The 23,278-nt window shown below is 37.5% G+C and overlaps 1 protein-coding gene across 2 annotated transcripts in view; it reads right to left on the reverse strand.

The window, feature by feature from the left end:
* The window catches only part of GABRA2 (gamma-aminobutyric acid type A receptor subunit alpha2), a 147,841-nt gene that overhangs the window by 19,626 nt on the left and 104,937 nt on the right, over positions 1-23,278 (reverse strand). For both annotated transcript variants that reach the window (XM_019962686.2, XM_019962687.2), the window contains exon 9: positions 1,405-1,607. In XM_019962686.2, the coding sequence (XP_019818245.1) occupies positions 1,405-1,607 (203 nt within the window). The remainder of the gene's footprint in view (positions 1-1,404; positions 1,608-23,278) is intronic.

The following is a 23,278-nucleotide window of genomic DNA, read 5'->3' on the forward strand; positions in this document are numbered from 1 at the left end:
AAAATGTGATGGGAATGTTGAAATAACCTAAAAGTTAAGCATAGAATATTAATCAGATTTTCTTTAATATTTACTCACTGACTATTAGTATACAAAATATAGTTTATAAAATGAAATAAATCAGCACTTGTTAAAATTTTACAGTTTACAAAGTTAAGGGAAAAGACTATAATATCAATGTCAATATAATCATATAAATTAGAAAAAAATTATGTTCAAATAACTGAAAAGGAAAATCAGCAAGTATGTTGTTCCAAACTTAATGGAAGGGTATTCAGGTAGATACTTTGTAGAAAAGAAACCCTCCAAGTAGAACTTTTTATTATTATTGAGGAAACTTTATATCTCATTGTGATGTATACAAAGGCTCCTCTTAAGGCAGATATACAAAGGCTCCTCTTAAGGCAGATTGAGAAAGGAAATAGCTATTTATCTGCACAAAACTCACACTTCCTTCAGTACCTGAAACCGAAAAATAGGCATCAATAATTCCCAAAGAAGTTAATCTTAAAGATAAATATTTTTTCTCTTGTGGAATAAATGAGCAACTGAAAATGTCTAGGCATTCCTACCTACTTACTTATTCAATACAACATGGGAGCGATTACAATCCCGTGAGTTTTTTTACATCCAAGCAACAGAGATGATACCCCCATCTCTGAAGAGTAACTCTGGAGTAACTCAGCCAACTGATAGGGCCTGAGATTCTATAATTGGTAAAATTAATGCCCACTTTTCTTTTCCGAATCTTTTTACTGGAAAGTGGTGTGGTTAAAGGCATGAACTTAATGGTCAGGCAGATCTGGGTTTAAGTAAACATTAACTTGTGTGAACTTGGGCAAGTAAGTAACTTCACTAAACTATACCTTCTTCATAAAAAATGAGTGAGTGAGTGAGTGAAGTCGCTCAGTCGTGTCCGACTCTTTGAGACCCAATGGACTGTAGCCCACCAGGCTCCTTGGTCCATGGGATTTTCCAGGCATGAATACTGGAGTGGGTTGCCATTTCCTTCTCCAGGGGATCTTCCCAACCCAGGGATCAAACTCAGGTCTCCCGTGTTGTAGGCAGACGCTTTACCGTCTGAGCTACCAGGGAAGTCCCATTAAAAAAGAGAGAGAATTAAAAAGAGATCCTAGTTATAAAGTAGTAAAGACTATATGAGAGAGCATATGTAGAAAACTTAGCAAGTGCTTGACACACTGTCAGAGCTCAACTGATGCTAGGAAGTGGTTTTAACAAAGTAATAATACCAGCACTTCTAAAGAATTTCAGGCAAGAGCATACTTTAAAAGAAAGCTTTATGTTTGAATGTTCTTAATGTCAAATTTGAGGAACAGTATCTGTTACAAGCTAAATGGGTTGAGGGATTCGCTTAATCACAGTTAGAAGGAAGTTCTCACTTACCTTGTCATTTACTACACTCTTTCCATCCCAAGCCCATCCTCTTTTGGTGAAGTAATTAACAGTTGCAAATTCAATTAGGGCAGAGAACACAAATGCATAGCAAACAGCAATAAACCAGTCCATGGCAGTTGCATAAGCCACTTTGGGGAGAGAATTCCGAGCACTGATGCTTAGAGTTGTCATTGTTAGAACAGTTGTTACTCCTGCAAAAAGATAGGAAGCAAAAACATCAACAAATACCAGTACGACAGCATTGGAAATATTTTTTTTTCCCCAAAAGGTACTTTCATTGCCACCTTTAGTGACTAGAAAAGCAAACAAACAAAAGTCTTCTGAAAGCAAATACTGCAAAGTTAATTATCATAAATGGTTATTATACTTTTTTGAAGTGATGACTCTGAAATGCTTTGCTTTCTCATTTTTGTTTGTATGAATCTCCTTTTCCGCTTAAGTACCATTGAGGTTAGAAAGACTGGTGAAACTGAAGTAGAATTTCTGATGAGGAAAGCAGGTACTTGAAATTGACCCATTTCCCATTAACATTAATTTAAAAAATCCTTCACAAAGCTTCACATTAATTTGTTCATCATTTATTTGACTCATTCTAAGCAATGGACCGGTCATCCACACTAGTGATCACAACAGAACTATGATTAAGAAGTTCTTCATTCTAAGTATAGCTAGGCTAAGTATGAAATTTTCTAGACTGGCTAGTATTGTGAGGATGGAATTTCTTTAATAATGAAGCTTTGGCTTCCCTGGTGGCTCAGAGGTTAAAGCGTCTGCCTGAAATGCAGGAGACCCGGGTTTGATCCCTGAGTCGGGGAGATCCCCTGGGGAAGGAAATGGCACCCCACTCCAGTACTCTTGTCTGGAGAATCCCATGGACGGAGGAGCCTGGTAGGCTACAGTCCACGGGGTCGCAAAGAGTCAGACACAACTGAGTGAGTTCACTTTTCACTTTTCTTTCTCAGAATCTACAGAAAAATAAAACAAGCAACTAAATGCTATACCTTATAAAATATTAACCACTAATTTTAAGGAGTAGTTTATACCTCCGTTGTTTTAAAGAATGTCGTTCGGGGAAATCACAATGGTTAAGTAAAAAGAAAGCAATAACTCAGAAGACAGTCACAACATCAGTCAAAATGTCTACAGTTACCTGCTTTATCAGAGATTCAAGAGAGGATTAATTATGTACATGCATGCATGCATGATAAGTCTCTTCATTCGTGTCTGACTCCTTGTGACCTCATGGACTGTAGCCTGCAAGGCTCCTCCGTCCATGGGATTGTCCAGGCAAGAATACTGGAGTGGGTTGCCATGCCCTTCTCCAGGGCATCTTTCCAACTCAGAGATCAAACCCATGTCTCTTACATCTTCTTCACTGACAGGAGGGTTCTTTACCACTAGTGCCACCTGGGAAGCCCAATTATGTACACAGAGGATATATTAAATTAAAAGAATCAAAATGTTGGTGAAATGTTCATTCATATAATGAAATTCTTTTATATTTTATATTTTATTCTTTTATATTTCCCTTAGGATAAATAAAACAGATTTTTTCCCACCATAGAGTTAACAATTCATAATAGCAATAATTCTATTTAATTATGAATGAATGAATTTGGGAATATGATGGTAGTAGTAAGAATGAAAGGTAGAAAGATAAATTTAGGTAAAAATAAATTTAGCTCACCTGCTGCTGAGTCAATATTATAAAACACATTTAAGAAATATATTGTGTTAACATGCAACAAACTGTGAAAGATTTTAGATGGTGTCTGCTTTTGAGAATTTGGTACAGTACAATAATTAAATAGAATACAAGACAGTTATACCCACACATACAAACAACAACCTATCCTCCCATGCACACACACATATATAAATGCAACTGACATGAAAATAAATTTAACTTCATCAGCAGTCAAGGGAAAAAAGCAATAATGAGATTTTTTTTTTTTTTTACATGTGTTCCCCATCCTGAATCCTCCTTCCTCCTCCCTCCCCATACCATCCCTCTGGGTCATCCCAGTGCACAAGTCCCGAGCATCCAGTATCATGCATCGAACCTGGACTGGTAACTCGTTCCATATATGATATTTTACGTATTTCAATGCCATTATCCCAAATCATCCCACCCTCTCCCTCTCCCACAGAGTCCAAAAGACTGTTCTTTACATCAGTGTCTCTTTTGCTGTCTCATATTCAGGGTTATTGTTACCATCTTTCTAAATTCCATATATATGCGTTAGTATACTGTATTGGTGTTTTTCTTTCTGGCTTACTTCACTCTGTATAATAGGCTCCAGTTTCATCCACTTCATTAGAACTGATTCAAATGTATTCTTTTTAATGGCTGAGTAATACTCCATTGTGTATATGTACCACTGCTTTCTTATCCATTCATCTGCTGATGGACATCTAGGTTGCTTCCATGTCCTGGCTATTATAAACAGTGCTGCGATGAACATTGGGGTACACATGTCTCTTTCAATTCTGGTTTCCTCGGTGTGTATGCGCAGCAGTGGGATTGCTGGGTCATAAGGCAGTTCTATTTCCAGTTTTTTAAGGAATCTCCACACTGTTCTCCATAGTGGCTGTACTAGTTTGCATTCCCACCAACAGTGTAAGAGGGTTCCCTTTTCTCCACACCCTCTCCAGCATTTATTGCTTGTAGACTTTTGGATTGCAGCCATTCTGACTGGCATGAAATGGTACCTTATAGACCAGCAAAATGTTAGCAAAACTTTGAAAGACTGATATTATCCTGGCACTGAAGATGATGTGGGTCAATGAAATTCTCTTTAGGGATTACAAACTGGTGTACTACATCTAAGAAATTGTTGCCTAATCTGAGGTCATAAAGATTTAAGCCTATATTTTCTTGTGAGTTTTATAGTGTTAGATCTTATATTTAGGTCTTTGGTCCTTTTTGAGGTGATTTTTTGTGTATGGTAGATGTCCAGATCCATTCTTCTGCATATGGATAGTCAGTGGTCCCAACACTACTTGTTGAAAAGACTTTTCTTTCCCCATTAAATGATCTTACCACTGTTGATGAAATCAACTGATCAAAGATGGGTTTACTTCCAGACTTTTAATTCTTCTTTTTTTTCAAACTTGAAACTTTTAATTTTATACTGGGGTATATCCTACCAGTCCATTCTAAAGGAAATCAGTCCTGAATATTCACTGGAAGGACTGATGCTGAAGCTGAAACTCCAATACTTTGGCCATCTGATGCAAAGAACTGACATTAGGAAAGATCCTAATGTTGGGAAAGATTGAAGGCGGGAGGAGAAGGGGACAATAGAGGATGAGATAGTTGGATGGCATTACTGACTCAATGGACATAAGTTTGAGTAAGCTCCAGGAGTTGACGATGGACAGGGAAGTCTGGGGTGGTGCAGTCCATGGGGTCACAAAAGAGTCGGACACGACTGAGTGACTGAACTGAACTGATAGCCATTTACAATGTTGTGGTAGTCTCTGGTGAACAGTGAAGGGATTCAGCCATATATATACTGGACTTTCAATTCTATTCCATTCATCTACATGTCTGTCCTTACACAAAATTCACAGTTTTCATAACATAGCTTTAGGGTAAGTGTTGAAATTGGAAAGCATGAGTCCTCCAAATTTCTTATTCCTTTTCAAGATTATTTTAGCTATTCAGGGTCCCTTATACTTCCCTATGATTTTATGGTCAGTTTGCTCATTTTTTCAAAAAATGTCCTTGGAGTTTTGGTAGATATTGCATTAAATTCCTTGTTTGGGGAAATATTGCCATATTAACTATAATAAATCTTCTAATCCCCAAATGTGACATATCTATCCATTCTAATTGGACATACATATGTCATCTCCATGTATTTCGAACTTCAATTCCTTTCAGCAACATTTTGTAATTTTCAGTTTATAAGTTTTTCACCTTTAAACTTAAATTTATTTATAGATATTTTCTTCTTTGGGCTGTTATGTAAATAGAAATACCTTTATTTCCATTTTAGATTATTCATTGTTAGTATATAGAAACAAAGCTGATTTTTTTGTGTGTATTGATCTTCTACCTGACATTTTCCTGACATTATCTCTAATAGTTTTTATGTGGTTTATTAAAAGTTTTCTATATATAAGAATATGCAACTGCATATAGAGTTTTATTTCTTCCTTTCCAAATTGGATGCCTTTTATTTGTTTTTCTTGCCTAACTTCCCTGGCTAATGCCTGTAGTATGATGTTGAATAGAATTGGTGAATGCAGACATCCTTGTCTTGCTCCTGATGTTAGAATTAAAGTTTTAATCTTTCACCTCTAAATATCCCTTTTATTGGATTAAAGAGGTCCTTTTCTAGGGCTAGTTCACTGACTTTTTTTTAACATGAAAGGATGTTTTATGTTTTGCAGAGTCTATTGAGATGATGGTGTATTTTTTTCCATATTCCATAAATCTATTTGGGATTATTACATTGATTGATTTTTGTATGTTTAACCAACCTTACTTTCCTGAGGTAAATCACACTTGGTCACAAGTGTGCAATCCTTTTTATATGTGGCTGGTTTCAGTTTGTTAGTTTCCTGTTGAGGGCATTTGAATCTATATTCATAAGAGAGATTGATCTGTAGGGAATTTTTTCCTCTTGTGATTTGTCTGGATTGTTGAGCTTCTTGAATGAGTTGATTTGTGTTTTTCATTAAAGCTGAAAAATTTTGACCACTGTTTTTCAAATATTTTAATCCCTTTATCCCTCTTCTCTCCTTCTGTGACTACCACTGTACATATATAGACATGCTTGATAATATGCCAAAACTGTCTTGCTGCTGCTGCTGCTGCTGCTGCTAAGTCGCTTCAGTCGTGTCTGACTCTGTGCAACCCCATAGACGGCAGCCCATTAGGCTCCTCTGTCCCTGGGATTCTCCAGGCAAGAATACTGGAGTGGGTTGCCATTTCCTTCTCCAATGCATGAAAGTAAAAAGTGAAAGTGAAGTAGCTCAGTCGTGTCTGACTCTTAGCAATCCTATGGACTGCAGCCTACCAGACTCCTCCATCTTAGGCACTCATTATTTTTCCTCATTTTTTTTTAACTCCCTGTTTCCCATACTTAAGAATCTTAACTGACTTATCTCTGAGTTCACTGATTCTTTCTTCTTATTGCATAAATCTACTATTAAGCTCCTCTAGTAAATTTTTCTTTTCAGTTATGGTACTTTAGAATTGCTGAATTTCTACTTGTTTACTTTTTATAATTTCAATTAATTTGATATTCTATGTTTGATGAGGCATCATTAGTACACTTTCGTTCTTTAGACATGGTTTCCTTTAGCTGTTCTATTTTATCTAATGTAGCTTATTTAAAGTCTTTATTTATTGCAACACTTGGGCTTCCTTAGGTACAGTTTCTAATGAATCTTTTTATTTTTTTAAATGGTATATACTTTTAAAATTTGCAGACCTTATATTTTTGTTGTAAACTGGACATTTTGAATACTGTGATGTGGCAATTCTGAAAATTATATTCTTACCCTTTCCAGGGTCTTTTTCAATTGTGACGTTGTATTTATGAACTCTGCATAGTGACTTTTCTTAACTAATTCTGTAAATTCTGTACTCTTTCCATTTGGGACCACTGAAGTCTCTGTTTTCTTAGCCTAATGGCCATCTAATGATTGGACAGACTTTCTGAAACCCTTGAAAGCATAAATTTATCTGTCTTTGTCAGGTGATTATGTATGCAGGTTGGGTATGTCTTCAACATTCAGCCACACAGTTGACAACTCTGCCTTAGCATCCACTTCCTGCTTGTATAGAGGCTCGAGGTCAATGAGAGGGGAGTGCTTTGGGCTTCCTCAGTCATTTTTGGGTATTCACATAACTGTGTATTCATGTGGCCTTCTAGATTCTAAGAAATACGTTGGTGTGTTTCAAATCACTTATGTACAATTGATTCCCCAGCTTTTCCTCTTAAATTTTTTGGTTAGCCCATTGTTTGATCCAAAAGTTTTCCATTGCTTCTGGCACAGGCAGCTAAAATATTTGTCTGTAAAGGCTTTCAGTGGTATCCCTCAGGTAGTGATTTTGACACTAGAGGGGATTCTGAGTCAGGTGAATAAAAAGAAGCTTTTTGAGAAGATCTTCCAGGGAAACACCATACAGATGAAGTGATGAGAATTCTTTCTAAATGAGCGCCTCCTGTACCAGAAATTCAAGCTTTATTTTTAAGACTACCACTTAGGTGGGGAGTGGATATGAGACTAGGGTAAGTTTCAGTACCACAGAGATTACTATTCTTACGAAGATTCTACAAATTTTCTCGAACAATTGTACTCAGGGTTGCAAACTGTTGGCTGATTTCCAAGGTTTTGAAAAAGTTGATTTTAACAGTTTTACCATTTTCTCATTGCTTTTATGAAGATGTCGGATTTTAGTATTTCTTACTCCACCATTTTTGTTGATATCACTTCAAACAATTTGAATGGGTCTCCCCTGAGACCTAGGAATTGTTTTTCTAGCTGAGCCGGGGCAGGGTGAAATCTGTGTAGTTCTGTCCTCAGAAGGTCTTACAGTCAGATTGCTGGGTTTGAATTCTGGCTCCAATAATTGCTGCCTGTGTAATCTTGAGTAAGTCTCTCAACTGTTCTCCTTATGTTCCATAACTTCAAAACAGATCTTTAGACTATATCTACTTAAGAATAATGTTGTGAAAGTTAAGTATGTATTTACCACAAACTCTGGGACATTGTGGGAATTTACTAAATGTTATTTATTTTATTCTCTTTTTGTTGCTATTAATACTATCAGAAACCTACCCTACTGCAGTGACAGCAGAAAAATATTTAAAGATAAATGATACACAAGGCTTCTTATCATGAACACTGCTTGTAAAAGTAAAAAGGTGGTAATGTTAGCAATCAGTGATTGGGAAATAGTTTAATAAAATTTTTAATACCTATACAGGTAATACCACAACAATAAAGTTGGGATAATATTGACTGTAAAAAAATCTACAATATATTTTTCTTAAAAATGTTTCATGATTCAGTTTTCATGAAAGTTTATGCACAGGAATTTGTGTGTCAATATAGATATACTGCATGAACTTAGTAAGTAAAAAAATCAAAAAGGACATTCATCTTAAGTTACCATGTTCAGGAATAAGATAGCATGTGGTTTGGAATGATGAACTAGAAACTCTGTTTCTATTTCAAGTTCAGTTGAAATAGAAAAAAAATCAGATTTTTTCTATGATTTTATTTTTTAATTATTTAATTATTTTAATGTATAATTCATTCCTCAGGTTTTCCTCTTAAATCTTTTTGGTTAGCCCATTGTTTGATCCAAAAGTTATCCATTGCCTCTGACAGAGGCTGCTAAAATATTTGTCTGTAAATACTTTCAGTTATTTTTCTATTATTTAATTGTTTTGGTATTTTATCAGATAAACAAGAAAGGACAAAATTTCTAAGGGTATTATCTAAGATAATCATATTGATATTAGTTACTTTGGGGAATTAACATTGAGGGAAATTCACTTTTTTCCTGAAGTGGCCCTTCTTTGCTTCTGTGATAAGACAAAATGCAAAATTTTTAATTTAAACAAGAGATAATGACTTTTAATTATTTCTAATTCAACTGTGAATTTTGGGGAATAACAGATACACTAATGTGGACTAACAAAGAAAAATCTACAAAAAATGCATATTCAAATTATGGCAAACCATAAATTTAATTATGATTCTGAGTCCATACCATTAGCTTAAAATTAAATTTGAGTCTAGTCACTCAAGCCAATAAAATGTTACAGCAATTTCAATATAAATGTTTTTCACCATATTTAAATTGCCCCTGAATCTAAATTTTATTTTCTTTCATCTGATTGTAGAAACTTGACATGAAAATTGTTAACACTGATTATAAGCTTTCCCTCCTTCCCTCCCTTCCTTCATTTTTCTTTATACTGCAGGGATAAGTTTCTCATAAGCCAGCTTTTCTCTCTGTTAGTTCAGCTTAGTCTGTCCCATTACACTATAGATAGAAAAGCTAGGCATTCAAAAGGTGCACTTCCCTAAAAAGTTCACAAACCTCCCACATGCCCATCTCCCAGCAGTGGGCATTTTCCCATTCCTGGTAAGGCCTCCATAAATGAATGTTTCCACGACATTACTGTAGCAGATTGTGTCTTCCCTTATCACCTCCGAGGGACCACTGATACTCAACGTTTCTTTGGGAAGCCTAAGTTTCTTTTACAGTAAAATAAAAGGCAAGTAGTTTATAAAGCGCTTTCAGCACTAAAATTTTATGCATATATGTGAAAAATATGTGACCATTCCTCAGACAATATCTAACATATAGCTATTTTACATTTTTATTTTATGCTGCATAATATTTCTTTTTCCAACTTGTATGTGCTGAAAACCTCAGTTCTTTTTTTTTTAATTTAAATTTATTTATTTTAATTGGAGGCTAATTACTTTACAATATTGTATTGGTTTTGCCATACATCAACATGAATCTGCCACAGGTGTACACGTGTTCCCCATCCTGAACCCCCCTCTCACCTCCCTCCCCGTACCATCCCTCTGGGTCATCCCAGTGCACCAGACTCAAGCATCCTGTATCCTGCATCAAACCTGGACTGGCGATTCATTTCTTATATGATATTATACATGTTTCAATGCCATTCTCCCAAATCCCACCCTCTCCCTCTTCCACAGAGTCCAAAAGACTGTTCTTTACATCACTGTCTCTTTTGCTGTCTCGCATACAGGGTTATCATTACCATCTTTCTAAATTCCATATATATGCGTTAGTATACTGTATTGGTGTTTTTCTTTCTGGCTTACTTCACTCTGTATAATAGGCTCCAGTTTCATCCACTTCATTAGAACTGATTCAAATGTATTCTTTTTAATGGCTGAGTAATACTCCATTGTGTATATATACCACAGCTTTCTTATCCATTCATCTGCTGATGGACATGTAGGTTGCTTCCATGTTCTGGCTATTATAAACAGTGCTGCGATGAACACTGGGGTACACATGTCTCTTTCAATTCTGGTTTCCTCGGTGTGTATGCCCAGCAGTGGGATTGCTGGGTCATAAGGCAGTTCTATTTCCAGTTTTTTAAGGAATCTCCACACTGTTCTCCATAGTGGCTGTACTAGTTTGCATTCCCACCAACAGTGTAAGAGGGTTCCCTTTTCTCCACACCCTCTCCAGCATTTATTGCTTGTAGACTTTTGGATCGCAGCCATTCTGACTGGCGTGAAATGGTACCTCATTGTGGTTTTGATTTACATTTCTCTGATAATGAGTGATGTTGAGCATCTTTTCATGTGTTTGTTAGCCATCTGTATGTCTTCTTTGGAGAAAAGTCTGTTTAGTTCTTTGGCCCATTTTTTGATTGGGTCATTTATTTTTCTGGAATTGAGCTGCAGGAGTTGCTTGCATATTTTTGAGATTAGTTGTTTGTCAGTTGCTTCATTTGTTATTATTTTCTCCCATTCTGAAGGCTGCCTTTTCACCTTGCTTATAGTTTCCTAGAATGAAACTGGAGGAATCAACTTGTCTGACTTCAGACTCTACTACAAAGCCACAGTCATCAAGACAGTATGGTACTGGCACAAAGACAGAAATATAGATCAATGGAACAAAATAGAAAGCCCAGAGATAAATCCACGCACCTATGGACACCTTATCTTTGATAAAGGAGGCAAAAATATACAATGGAGAAAAGACAATCTCTTTAACTAGTGGTATTGGGAAAACTGGTCAACCACTTTAAAAGAATGAAACTAGAACACTTTCTTGGAGAAGGCGATGGCACCCCACTCCAGTACTCTTGCCTGGAAAATCCCATGGACGGAGGAGCCTGCTAGGCTGCAGTCCATGGGGTCGCAAAGAGTCGGATACGACTGAGCGACTTCACTTTCACTTTTCACTTTCATGCATTGGAGAAGGAAATGGCAACCCACTCCAGTGTTCTTGCCTGGAGAATCCCAGGGACGGGGGAGCCTGTTGGGCTGCCGTCTATGAGGTCACACAGAGTCGGACACGACTGAAGTGACTTAGCAGCAGCAGCAGCAGAACACTTTCTAACACCATACACAAAAATAAACTCAAAATAGATTAAAGATCTAAACGTAAGACCAGAAACTATAAAACTCCTAGAGGAGAACATAGGCAAAACACTCTCCAACATAAATCACAGCAGGATCCTCTATGATCCACCTCCCAGAATATTGGAAATAAAAGCAAAAATAAACAAATGGGACCTAATTAAAAATAAAAGCTTCTGCACAACAAAGAAAACTATAAGCAAGGTGAAAAAACCTTGGTTCAATAGTAGCTAAGTAGATGGTGTCAAAGTAAAGAAATGCTATGTGTTGAGTGAGACTATACATCGAAAGGAAAAAATCAAATCTGGGAAATGATTTCACACAGAGAATGAGACTGTGGACTCCACGGCAAGATGCCTGAATTCTAATTCTGTGACCTTAATTCTAATTCTGTGACCTTAAGGAAGTTCCCTAGCTTCTTTGTTCCACAAATTTCCTCATTTGTAAAGCAGGGATAGGTAGTGTTTTCCCAATGTGGGTTTGATCCCTGGGTCAGAAAGATTCCCCTGGAGAAGGAAATGGCAACCCATTTCAGTATTCTTGCCTGGAGAATCCTATGGACAGAGGAGCCTGGGGGGTTACAGTCCATAAGGTCACAGAGTCACACATGACTGAATGACTGAGAAAGCATGCATCCTGTTGCTACAGCAATCAAAAGAGTTACCACATGTAAAACAACACCTCTTATTATAAAAAGATACCTGAAAGGAAAGTTAGGACATATTTAAATCAGAAAAATAAAATCCTCAAATTGTAAAGAATTTTCAGCCAATTAAAAAATAAATAAAATATTTTTTAAAATCCTCGAGACCTTTATACCCATCAAATTCTTATAAGTGAGTATTTGTGGTTAGGGTATGGGGTGGAAGTTAGGAAGGAGAAATCTCAAAAACCAAATAGGCACAAAAACTGCAATAGAACAGAAACTTAAAATTGTTTGATACCACCTGCTGGTTGCTGATAGAAATGGCAGAAACTACAGACTTCTGGTAACAAAATGTTGGATTCCCCACTCCACCCCACCTTCCCCTTGAGCCCAGTAGACAAAACAATAATCATTCCTTCCCCCCAAAATGATAATAATAATATTAACAAATACAGTAGAAGCACACTATGAAATTTGTTGTTGTGTTGTCACTAAGTTGTGTCTGACCCTTTTGCAATCCCATGGACTGTAGCCCACCAGGCTCCTCTGTCCATGGGATTTCCCAGGCAAGAATACTGGAAAAGGTTGCCATTTCCTTCTCCAGGGGATCTTCCTGACACAGCGATCAAACCTGTGTCTCCTACCTTGGCAGGCAGATTCTTTACCACTGAGCCACCTGGGAAGCCCCACACAATGAAAGATTGCAGTTTTATTTTTAAGGTTGAAATTTTAATGCATAACTGTACTACTACATCTGATGGGCTTCTCAGGTGGTGCCAGTGGTAAAATCCCACCTGCCAGTGCAGGAGACTAAGAGACATGGGTTCTATCCCTGCGTCGAGAAGATACCTTGGATGAGGGCATGGCAACCCACTCTAGTATTGCCTGGAGAATCCCATGGAAAGAGAAGCCTGGTGGTCTATAGTCCATAGGGTTATAGTAAGACATGACTGAAGTGAATAAGCACCCACACACGCTACATCTGAATAATAAAAAAGTTGAAACTTTTATATATTAGAGGCAGAAATTATACTCGGATAACATATCATTGTTGTAATATCTAATTATCTCAAACTCTATTAATTAAAAATTTTTCAACTTGGAAACTATTGATTATGATCTAGAACATGTTTGAAAGGTTAATTATAGTGTACATAATACTATGAGGGATTTACAATTTTTTTCTCTATGTTTACCTGACCCATCATGAATTTAATAAATCCAAAACTCATATCCCTTTCCCCAAACCCTTTTCATCTTTATGTCTCTTTCTTAGTGAAAGACTTCTGCAATCTGAATGAAGCCATTTTCATATTCAAGGTTGAAATGGCAGTGACATGGGTAGTTTGTCAGTCTGGGCAACATTCGGTTTCTTTTACTGAGAATTTTTTTTCCCTTTCACACATCCCTCTTTTTTATTACCAAAATCCTATTCAGTTCAGTTCAGTTCAGTCACTCAGTCTGATTCTTTGTGACCCCATGAACCACAGCACACAAGGCCTCCCTGTCCATCACCAACTCCCAGAGTTTACCCAAACTCATGTCCATTGAGTTGGTGATGCCATCCAACCATCTCATCCTCTGTCATCCCCTTCTCCTCCTGCCTTCGATCTTTCCCAACATCAGGGTCTTTTCAAGTGAGTCAGCTCTTCTCCTCAGGTGGTCAAAATACTGGAGTTTCAGCTTCAGCATCAGTCCTTCCAATGAACACCCAGGACTGATTTCCTTTAAGATGGACTGGTTGGATATTCTTGCAGTCCAAGGGACTCTCAAGAGTCTTCTCCAACACCACAGTTCAAAAGCATCAATTCTTTGGTGCTCAGCTTTCTTTAACTCTCACATCCATACATGACCACTGGAAAAACCATAGCCTTGACTAGACAGACCTTTGTTGACAAAGTAATATCTCTGCTTTTTAATATGTCTTAATAAATTATTAAGCACCTACTTAGTGCCAGGTAGTTTTGTAGTACTGAGAACACACCAATAAACAAAAGAGCAAAGATTCCTGCACCCAAAGAATGCACACTGGACCAGTACACACAGCTCAACTTGCTCTTTCTGTAGGACTTCACCCATAAAGGCAACTATGACCTGATCCTATGCATGCCTCTATCATATCACATCCTGTTTGAATTTTCTATTGGTTTACATGACTGTATAGCCCCCCTAAAATTCAGAGATTAGAGTTTGTTTGTCATCTTCTCCTCAGAATGTAAAAGGGTGCATAGCAGAGGCTAGAAGGTCATTATATAGTTTTTTAAAATAAACTATTTGCCCAATGATCTGTAACTGATAACACTTATTCATTAGGATAAAAGCAAGAAATCTATTCCTTCTTTTATAAAGCAAGCAGGCACTGAGTTCCCATTCTATGCTGGGTACTGTGGAGCTGTGCATGGAATGTGAGCCAAAGCAAATTAGTTGTGTATATTTTTTTTTTCCAAAACAACACAAAATAATATAATATCACAGCTGGGTCTATGATGAACTATAACTGGATGACCTACCTAGATTGGGAAGTTGGGTTGTTGCTGTTGCTGCTGCTAAGTCGCTTCAGTCATGTCCGACTCGGTGCGACCCCATAGAGGCGGCCCAACAGGCTCCTCCATCCCTGGGATTCTCCAGGCAAGAACACTGGAGTGGGTTGCCATTTCCTTCTCCAATGCATGAAAGTGAAAAGTGAAAGTGAAGTCGCCCAGTCGTATCTGACTCTGTGCGACCCCATGGACTGCAGCCCACCAGGCTCCTCCGTCTATGGGATTTTCCAGGCAAGAGTACTGGAGTGGGGTGCCATTGCCTTCTCTGGGGAAGTTGGGTTAGGCTGCCCCAAAGAAATATGGGGAAAAGTTAGAAGGGTCATCAGGCAATGCTGAGGAAAGAATATGCACAGGAGCCCAGCCAGAGACATGAGGAAACATGGCATTGTGAGGAATGGAGAGACTCCTGCAAGGTGGGAAGACAGAAGAGGAGGGTTTCATGAGGAGGAGGTCAAGGGGAAAGCAAAGGCCAGACCATCCAGGGCCTATTTGATGCTGTCAAGATAAAAATGACTTCCAAGAGCACTTCTAAAGCTTTACAGAGTTCATGCTAAACTGGTTAGTGACATGGTCAGTATTTCTTGTTTAAAAGATTACTCTGGCTATTATCTTCCATAGTTAACTAGGCTCCTCTGTTCATGGGATTCTCCAGGCACAAATACTGGAATGGGTTGTCATGACTTCCTCCAGGGTATCTTCCTGACCCAGGGATCGAACCCACGTCTCTTGTTAGTTCTGCATTGGCAGGCAGAATCTTTACCATTGCGCCACCCAAGAAGCATTCAATAGTTAAGATGATTGCTTTTATCTTCTCTAGCTTTTCTTTCAAACATTTTCTCTTTGCCTTTAGTTTACTGCTGTTTTAATATGATATGACTGTGTTTTTCTTTGTTTTGCTTTGTAGATAATTATCCTTTGTGATGTCCTCTGAGTTTTGTGGACCTATGGTTTAGTCATTAATATTTGGCAAGTTTCAGCCACGATTATGTCAAATATTTCTTCTGTTCTCACTTTATTCTTCTGATATTACAATTATGACTCTGTTCCACCTATTCAAATGGTAGCACAGTTCCTGAATGCTTTGTTCTGTTTTTGTTGTTATTTATTCAATTGAGTTTTTTTTCTTGCTTGAATTTCAGTTTGAAAGTTGAAATTTCTAATGATCACATACTAGCTAATCAATTCATTCTTCAGTCTTAGAATTGGTTGATGAGTCCACTAAAGTCATTCTTCATTTCTATTACTGTCTTCTTTATTCCTATCATTCCTTTTGATTTTTAGAGTTTCCATTTCTCTGCTTTTCTAACCAATCTCTTCTTGCAGGTTGATTACTTCTTCCATTAGAGGTACTAACATATTAATCATAGTTACTTTAAATTCCTTATTTTATAATTCCAACGTGCCTATCATGTCTGAGTCTCTCTCGTTGCTTTTTCTCTTCCAACTGTGTTTTTTTTTTAATGTTTCCCTTTGGCATGCCTTCTAATTTTTACCCCAAGTATTAGTAAAGTGTAATTGACATACATCACTGATAATTTTTTGTTAAAAGCTGACCATGTTAATTTGGGTAATAGGGACTGACATAAATAGACCCTCAGGATAGGATTTAAATTAATCTGGCTAGACAGCTGTGTTTAATGTCTGCTGTCATTATAGGTGCCACAGGATTCAAGGCTTTTTTGTTTTCTTGTGGCTTCCACTCTTGACCTTGGACTTTCCTAGCTACTACTTCTCCCAGGGAGTCTGTGCCTTCAGCTTTTCTGCTATAAGCTGCTGCTATTCTACAGGCATCTCATTGGTGTGGTAGTAAGGTGTACGGAAGGGAGACTGAACTATTAATAAAATCTGATTTGATTTCAGGCTTTTAGGCAGCCTGTGTCTCAGACTGTAACATCACAAGTGTTTCTCTTCTGGTATGGTTTTATTCCCCCTTCTCCTTCCTCCTTGCAGTGGCTGCAGCATGCCCAATCTATTTCCGTGATGCTCTGATCCCAATCTATTTCCATGCTGCTCTGATCTCTGGTGATAGTATTTCATTTTCTCATATCTCCTTAGGTGAGAAAGTAAGGCTAGAGCAGCTTGAGTGGGAAGAATGGCCTCTGTCAGCTGGGATGAGGCTCCGGCCAAGTCCCTTTCCCTGGACACAGGCTTTGTTTATGGAAAAGGCTCTGGGTATGCTTCAAAAAGATTCTTCTCCTTCCTCCTTCCTCTGCTATTGTTAAGAATGGATATAGCTTAGATCTTTAGCCTGAGAATCTAGTGGGATTCCGGGAGGTAAAATCCCATGAATATGTCGGGCTCCTTCAAAAGTTGTGCTTCACTAGTTTCTTACTCTCACATGAGTACATGTTCAGTATCTAACAATTATGAAAATAAGCATTTAAATACCTCTACCAGCGTATGCTGTTTAAGCAGCATCTCTTCCAGGTAAAAACAAAGTCTTAGCGGTGTCTCTGGATGTCCCTGCCTCTCCCCAAATTGGGACGGCAGTTTGCCTGTCACCTCAATTCTCCTATGAATGTAATAGAAGTCCTTAATTTTCATTTGTTCAGTTTTCTCTAATTGTAAAGATGGGAGTGACAACTTGCAAGCTCTTCACATGTCAGGGATGAAACCTGAAGCTCAGTGCCTTGATCTGAATACAAGATTTTTTATAATTTCCCATGTTATTAGTTATATATCTGTGTTTTGTTTTTTTGTGTGGGTTTCTGGTTGTGTTATGGGTAGTTGAGTTTGACAGTTAATCAGAAGAGCTAAGTAATGTTTAGCAAAGTAATGAATCAATATAATACAGACAATCTTCTGGAAGTAAATAATGAACTAATATCAGCAGATGACTGATAGTCAACAAGGCAAATTCATAAATCTTTGCATTTGGCCAGCGCCATTCAATGTGAAACAGATGCTCTAACAGTTCATTGTGTTCCTGCTAACTGAATCTGATGGGCAGCTTTGAAAACCTATGAAAATGAGTTATAATAAAATGACAGAGTATTGTTATATCACTGAATCTACTTCATTTAAAAATGACTTGTTAAAAATAGGACAATTCAAGAAATAAACCATTTTTAATTATATGCACCTGATGTATTCAGTTAGGTTGCCTAATATTTGTTTCCCACTAACTAGCTTGATCATATTTTTGGCAAAAATATTAGTTATAAAATCTGGCCAAATTATTTAATGCTTTTACTACAAGCATAAACAAAATCATACTGAAGTTTGAAAGTAAGAAGAATATTCATAATGTTATTGACTCTAATTTAACATTTGTGAAACACGCTAAATTAACAAGATATTAAAAACTTTCATAATACAGATGGAAATGTATTTGCAATCAATGTTAATGTGTAAGTATACACACATATATGGATATGAATATTCAAGAACTCTGGGGAATCAGTGGTGGAACCTCAAGCTATGCGGATCAGTGAATATACCAAGTCTGTGTTCAATGCCCCTTCTAGGTTATCAGAAAGCACCCTGAATATTCCTAGACCATATCATTATATATATATATATATATATATATATATATATATATATATATTTGTTTACCTTCATTTCTCCTCAAATAGAATGTGAGTGTAGGAATCACATCTTTTTTGCTTATTTTATGTCTCTAAGGGCTTCCCTGGTACCTCAGCTGGTAAAGAATCTCTCTGCAATGCAGGAGACCCCAGTTCAATTCCTGGGTCAGGAAGATCCACTGGAGAAGGGATAGGTTACCCACTTGAGTATTCTGGCCTGTTAAATTTCATGGACAGAGGAGCCTGGCAGGCTACAGTTCATGGTGTCTCAAAGAGTTGGACATGACTGAGCGACTCACTATGTCTCTAAGGTCTAGAATAGTGTCTGGCACATGTTTTCTTATTGAATGAATTAATATAGTTTTGAAGCAAATACACCTATTTGTGTGGATACACACATATAAATGAGTGGGTATGTTTGTGTATGTTTTTGGTTAAATACATAAACACACAAAAATATTCTGATACTAGCTGTTTTCTCCCCAGAATTCAATGACTAGGGAAATGGGATTAAGAGATGTATGATCATTGAAACAGTTTTAAATAAATATTTTATGTGTTCCATAAATCTAATTAAAATACTATATACATAACATTTTACATATCAGTTCAGTTCAGTTCAGTTGCTCAGTCATGTCCAACTCTTTGCGACCCCATGAATCACAGCACGCCAGGCCTCCCTGTCCATCACCAATTCCCAGATTTCACTCAGACTCACATCCATAGAGTCAGTGATACCATCCAGCCATCTCATCCTCTGTCGTCCCCTTCTCCTTCTGCCCCGAATCCCTCCCAGCATCAGAATCTTTTCCAATGAGTCAACTCTTCCGTCTACTCAAGGATATGGTTTTTCCAGTGGTCATGTATGGCTATGAGAGTTGGACTGTGAAGAAAGCTGAGTGCCGAAGAATTGATGCTTTTGAACTGTGGTGTTGGAGAAGACTCTTGAGAGTCCCTTGGACTGCAAGGAGATCCAACAAGTCCATTCTGAAGGAGATCAGCCCTGGGATTTCTTTGGAAGGAATGATGCTAAAGCTGAAACTCCAGTACTTTGGCCACCTCATTTTACATATATATATACATAAAGTAGTATGTACATAGTATATGGTGAATATATTACATATATAGTTATATGTAATATATATAATATATATGTATATATACATATATAAAATTATGTATATAAGATAAAGTTAGAGTTCATTCTTAGAAAAGGTATTAAAGTAAGCACCAACTAAAGACTATTCTCCAGAGTGAACAGGTAGGAAAGCAGATAAGATAAAATGAAAGTACCCCTCCATCCTCTCTCTCATGTAACAGTTTTTGTATAAGATATCTAAGGCTAATAAGACTACTGTGGTATCAGAGACTTAGGCTTCCTCTTTCTTGTTTCTCTGTCATTTTTATGGTAGCATCCACATCCTTGAGGTTGAAGAGGGCTCGCCAGCACTTGGTCTGCATTCCAGCAAAAGAGAGGGGAGGGCCAAGAGAGGCCCATACATTTACCTTAAGGGCACAAATTGCAAGTTCAACACCTAACTTTTACTCATATGTCTTTGAGAATTCAGTCATATGGCCACATCCCGCAGTAAGGAAGGCATGGAAATGAGTGGGAATGTACAGCAAATCACTGTAGTCTCAACTTGACGTACACAACTAGAATCAAGACTTGGAATGTTCTGTAAGACATTAGGAAATAACTAGTCATCTCTGACAGATGAGGCCCATGATGGTTCAGGCACAGACTATATAAATTGTCTGAAAAACTGGGAAAAGAAGAAAGGAGTGTTTTATATTAACTTCTAAGATACCAAACTATATGCTAAAACAAAACTTCAACATACCTACGTTACATTGGCCTCCTGGAAAGCATTCCACTGTGTTTGCTATGTAAATACAGCTTTGAAACAGTTCCAAAGCTCACTTCCCAATAGTTTGGTCCTATCTAAAAAGGGATTCTAGAGCTAGTACTTCCATGCATGTTCTGTCTTTTGACCACTCTTCTTTAGTTTTCTCAGTAGGCTGCTCTTTACCACTTGTCACTCAAATGCTCAGATTTCACAAGGTAACATAACTGTTCTTCCACTCCTCTTACTTTTCTGTTCTTCTGGGCAATATAATTTACTCTGATTTCCTAATCTGTTCTCATATGATAAATATCTTTAAGGATGTATTTTATGAACTCCAGTGACCATCTTCCTGATATCTCTAATAAGCTCAATACCAATTTATTAAGCCTCCTACATGACATTAATTTTTAATTAAAAATCTATCCAGTATACCACATGCCTGCCACTTTGTTAGACAAGAGTATACAAAAAACATGAATTATATGCTCATGGAGAATATAATCTACTGGAAGACAGATAATTAACAGGCAAATTGCACAGATAGTGTAATAAGTGATAGAGAAAGTATAGCTGCTCTGAGACTACCTAAAAAGTACCTATCCAAGATTTTGGGGTCAGAGAAGGCTTCCTGCAGGAAGTGATATAGCAAAGGAAATTTGAGTAATCTGAGGAATAGGTTCAATGAAGAAAAAACATGTTCCTGGGTCTGATGTAGGTCAGTGGATAAAAAGGTATACTCACAACAGGTTAGGCCGGGGAGGCCCCTAGAGGCCAAATAATCATGGTAAGGCTTTCAGTCAATGACTATAATGTACAGTCATAGAGAAGTTTCATGCAGGAGAGGGTTATATAAGCAGAATTGAGTTTTAGAAAGATTACTTTTGCTACACTGTGTAGAACGGAATGAAGAATAGTAAGACTAAAGTCAGAGAGGCCAGAGAAACCTTATACAGTGACCCCACACTGAGAAGTTCCATAGAAATCTCAAATTTTAGCCTTCACAACTACATCTATAAGCTAAAACTTACCACATCTCCCATAATTCTTTATCATAAAAATGATGTTACATTTATCTAGGCCCTCAATAAGAATCCGGGAGTATTCTGCAATGTTTATATTTATCTCCCCATCGGATTCTCTATGTCCTACATATTCTCCCTCCCTAGCTTCTCCCAAATCCATGACTCCTTCTCCACCAATGTTCATTCAGCCTTTCATTATTTCTCACTTGGATTATATCAATTGTCTCTTAAACAGTCATCCTCTATCACTCATACCATTTCAATCTATTTACACAGTGTTTCTCATAATTGTCTTGCCTGAACTCAAAAGCATCCATTTCACTCTCTCATTAAAATACATTTCAAGCAGTTTCCCTGGCTTTTGTTGTTATTGTTCAGGTGCTAAGTCGTGTCCAACTCTATGTGATCTCATGGACTGTGGCACACCAGGCTTCCCCGTCCTTCACTATCTCCCAGAGTTTGCTCAAATTCATGTCCACTGAGTCAGTGATGCCATCCAACCATCTCATCCTCTGTCACCCCATCTCCTCTTGCCCTCAATCTTTCTCATTGTCAGGGTCTTTTCCAATGGCTCAGCTCTTTGCATCAGGTGGTGAAAATATTGAAACTTCAGCTTAAGTCCTTCCAATGAATATTCAAGGTTGATTTCTTTTAGGAATATAAGCTGTACATAAACTGGCCTCTGTTTAACTATTCTTACAAACAAAAGAATTTCATGCCTGAAATACACTGAGCAATAATCTTTTATTCTTTATATGCTCTGTATTGCTTTTTATAATCACATATCCTCTGCTTAGAATATTGCCTTTTCCATTATACTACTTTTTAAGCTTGACTTGACTTCTTTCCTGAGGGCTTCTCTGATTTTCTCAATTTTTACTGCTTCCTTCTTTGCGCTGTCACAAAGCACAAAGAAAGATTGATTTTGGAATACTTCTCTCTCTTCACATTTATTTATATGTCTCTCCAACTCCTCCATACTCTGAGAAGTTTGTAGGCATCTGGAAATGCTATCACCTAACTCAGATTCTGACAAAAGTAAATACTTATATGCCATTGTTTCATCAAATGAAATAATTAAAAATCTATGAACAGTAACATTAGGGGACCATATTTACAAATTCTCGAAGAAGGAACAAACAGTTTAAGAAGCTAATAAGCTTTAGAATGAAACAGAGGTTTCATCACTACATTGTACCTATGAATGGAATATAAAAGTGGTATCAGTTCAGTTCAGTTCAGTCACTCAGTCGTGTCCGACTCTTTGCGACCCCATGAATCACAGCACGCCAGGCTTCCCTGTCCATCACCAACTCTGGGAGTTCACTCAGACCCATGCCCATTGAGTCAGTGATGCCATCCAGCCATCTCATCCTCTGTCGTCCCCTTCTCCTCCTGCCCCCAACCCCTCCCAGCATTGGAGTCTTTTCCAATGAGTCAACTCTTTGCATGAGGTGGCCAAAGAACTGGAGTTTCAGCTCTAGCATCAGTCCTTCCAAAGAAATCCCAGGGCTGATCTCCTTCAGAATGGACTTGTTGGATCTCCTTGCAGTCCAGGGGACTCTCAAGAGTCTTCTCCAACACCACAGTTTAAAAGCATCAATTCTTCGGCGCTCAGCTTTCTTCACAGTCCACTCTCACATCCATACATGACCACTGCAAAAATCATAGCCTTGACTAGACGGACCTTTAATTGATGCATAAATTGTGTATTCTTACATTAGTTCAGATAGGATTAAAAAATATCACTTCAGAACAACTACTGTATGCCAAACATTATTAAAAGGACTTTTTATATATTAATTTGTTCAATTCTCATAACAGCCCTGTGAGTTTGATATCATTATCATTCTCATTTACAGTTCAGGAAACTGAGGCTAAGTAAAGCTGATATCTTTCTGAGGATCACACTGTTAACAAGTGGTTGAAGTAGGATACAAACCCAGGCAGACTGCCTCAAAAGTGCACACTCTTCACTAAATTGTACTGCCTAATCCGTAAATGGTCTTCTCTTTCAAAGCCAACTGTATGTCCATATTATGCAGTTTTCAGGATAATGAATCTAACCCTTGTGTTTTACTACTTCAGCTCCTTACAGCTTTACACTTTTTAAAGCTATATCAAGCATTAAAGTGTTTCTACTGCTCGAGAAGTGACTATGCTA

Source organism: Bos indicus, chromosome 6 (assembly GCF_029378745.1).
Source record: "Bos indicus isolate NIAB-ARS_2022 breed Sahiwal x Tharparkar chromosome 6, NIAB-ARS_B.indTharparkar_mat_pri_1.0, whole genome shotgun sequence".
In the NCBI taxonomy this organism is placed as follows: Eukaryota; Metazoa; Chordata; class Mammalia; order Artiodactyla; family Bovidae; genus Bos; species Bos indicus.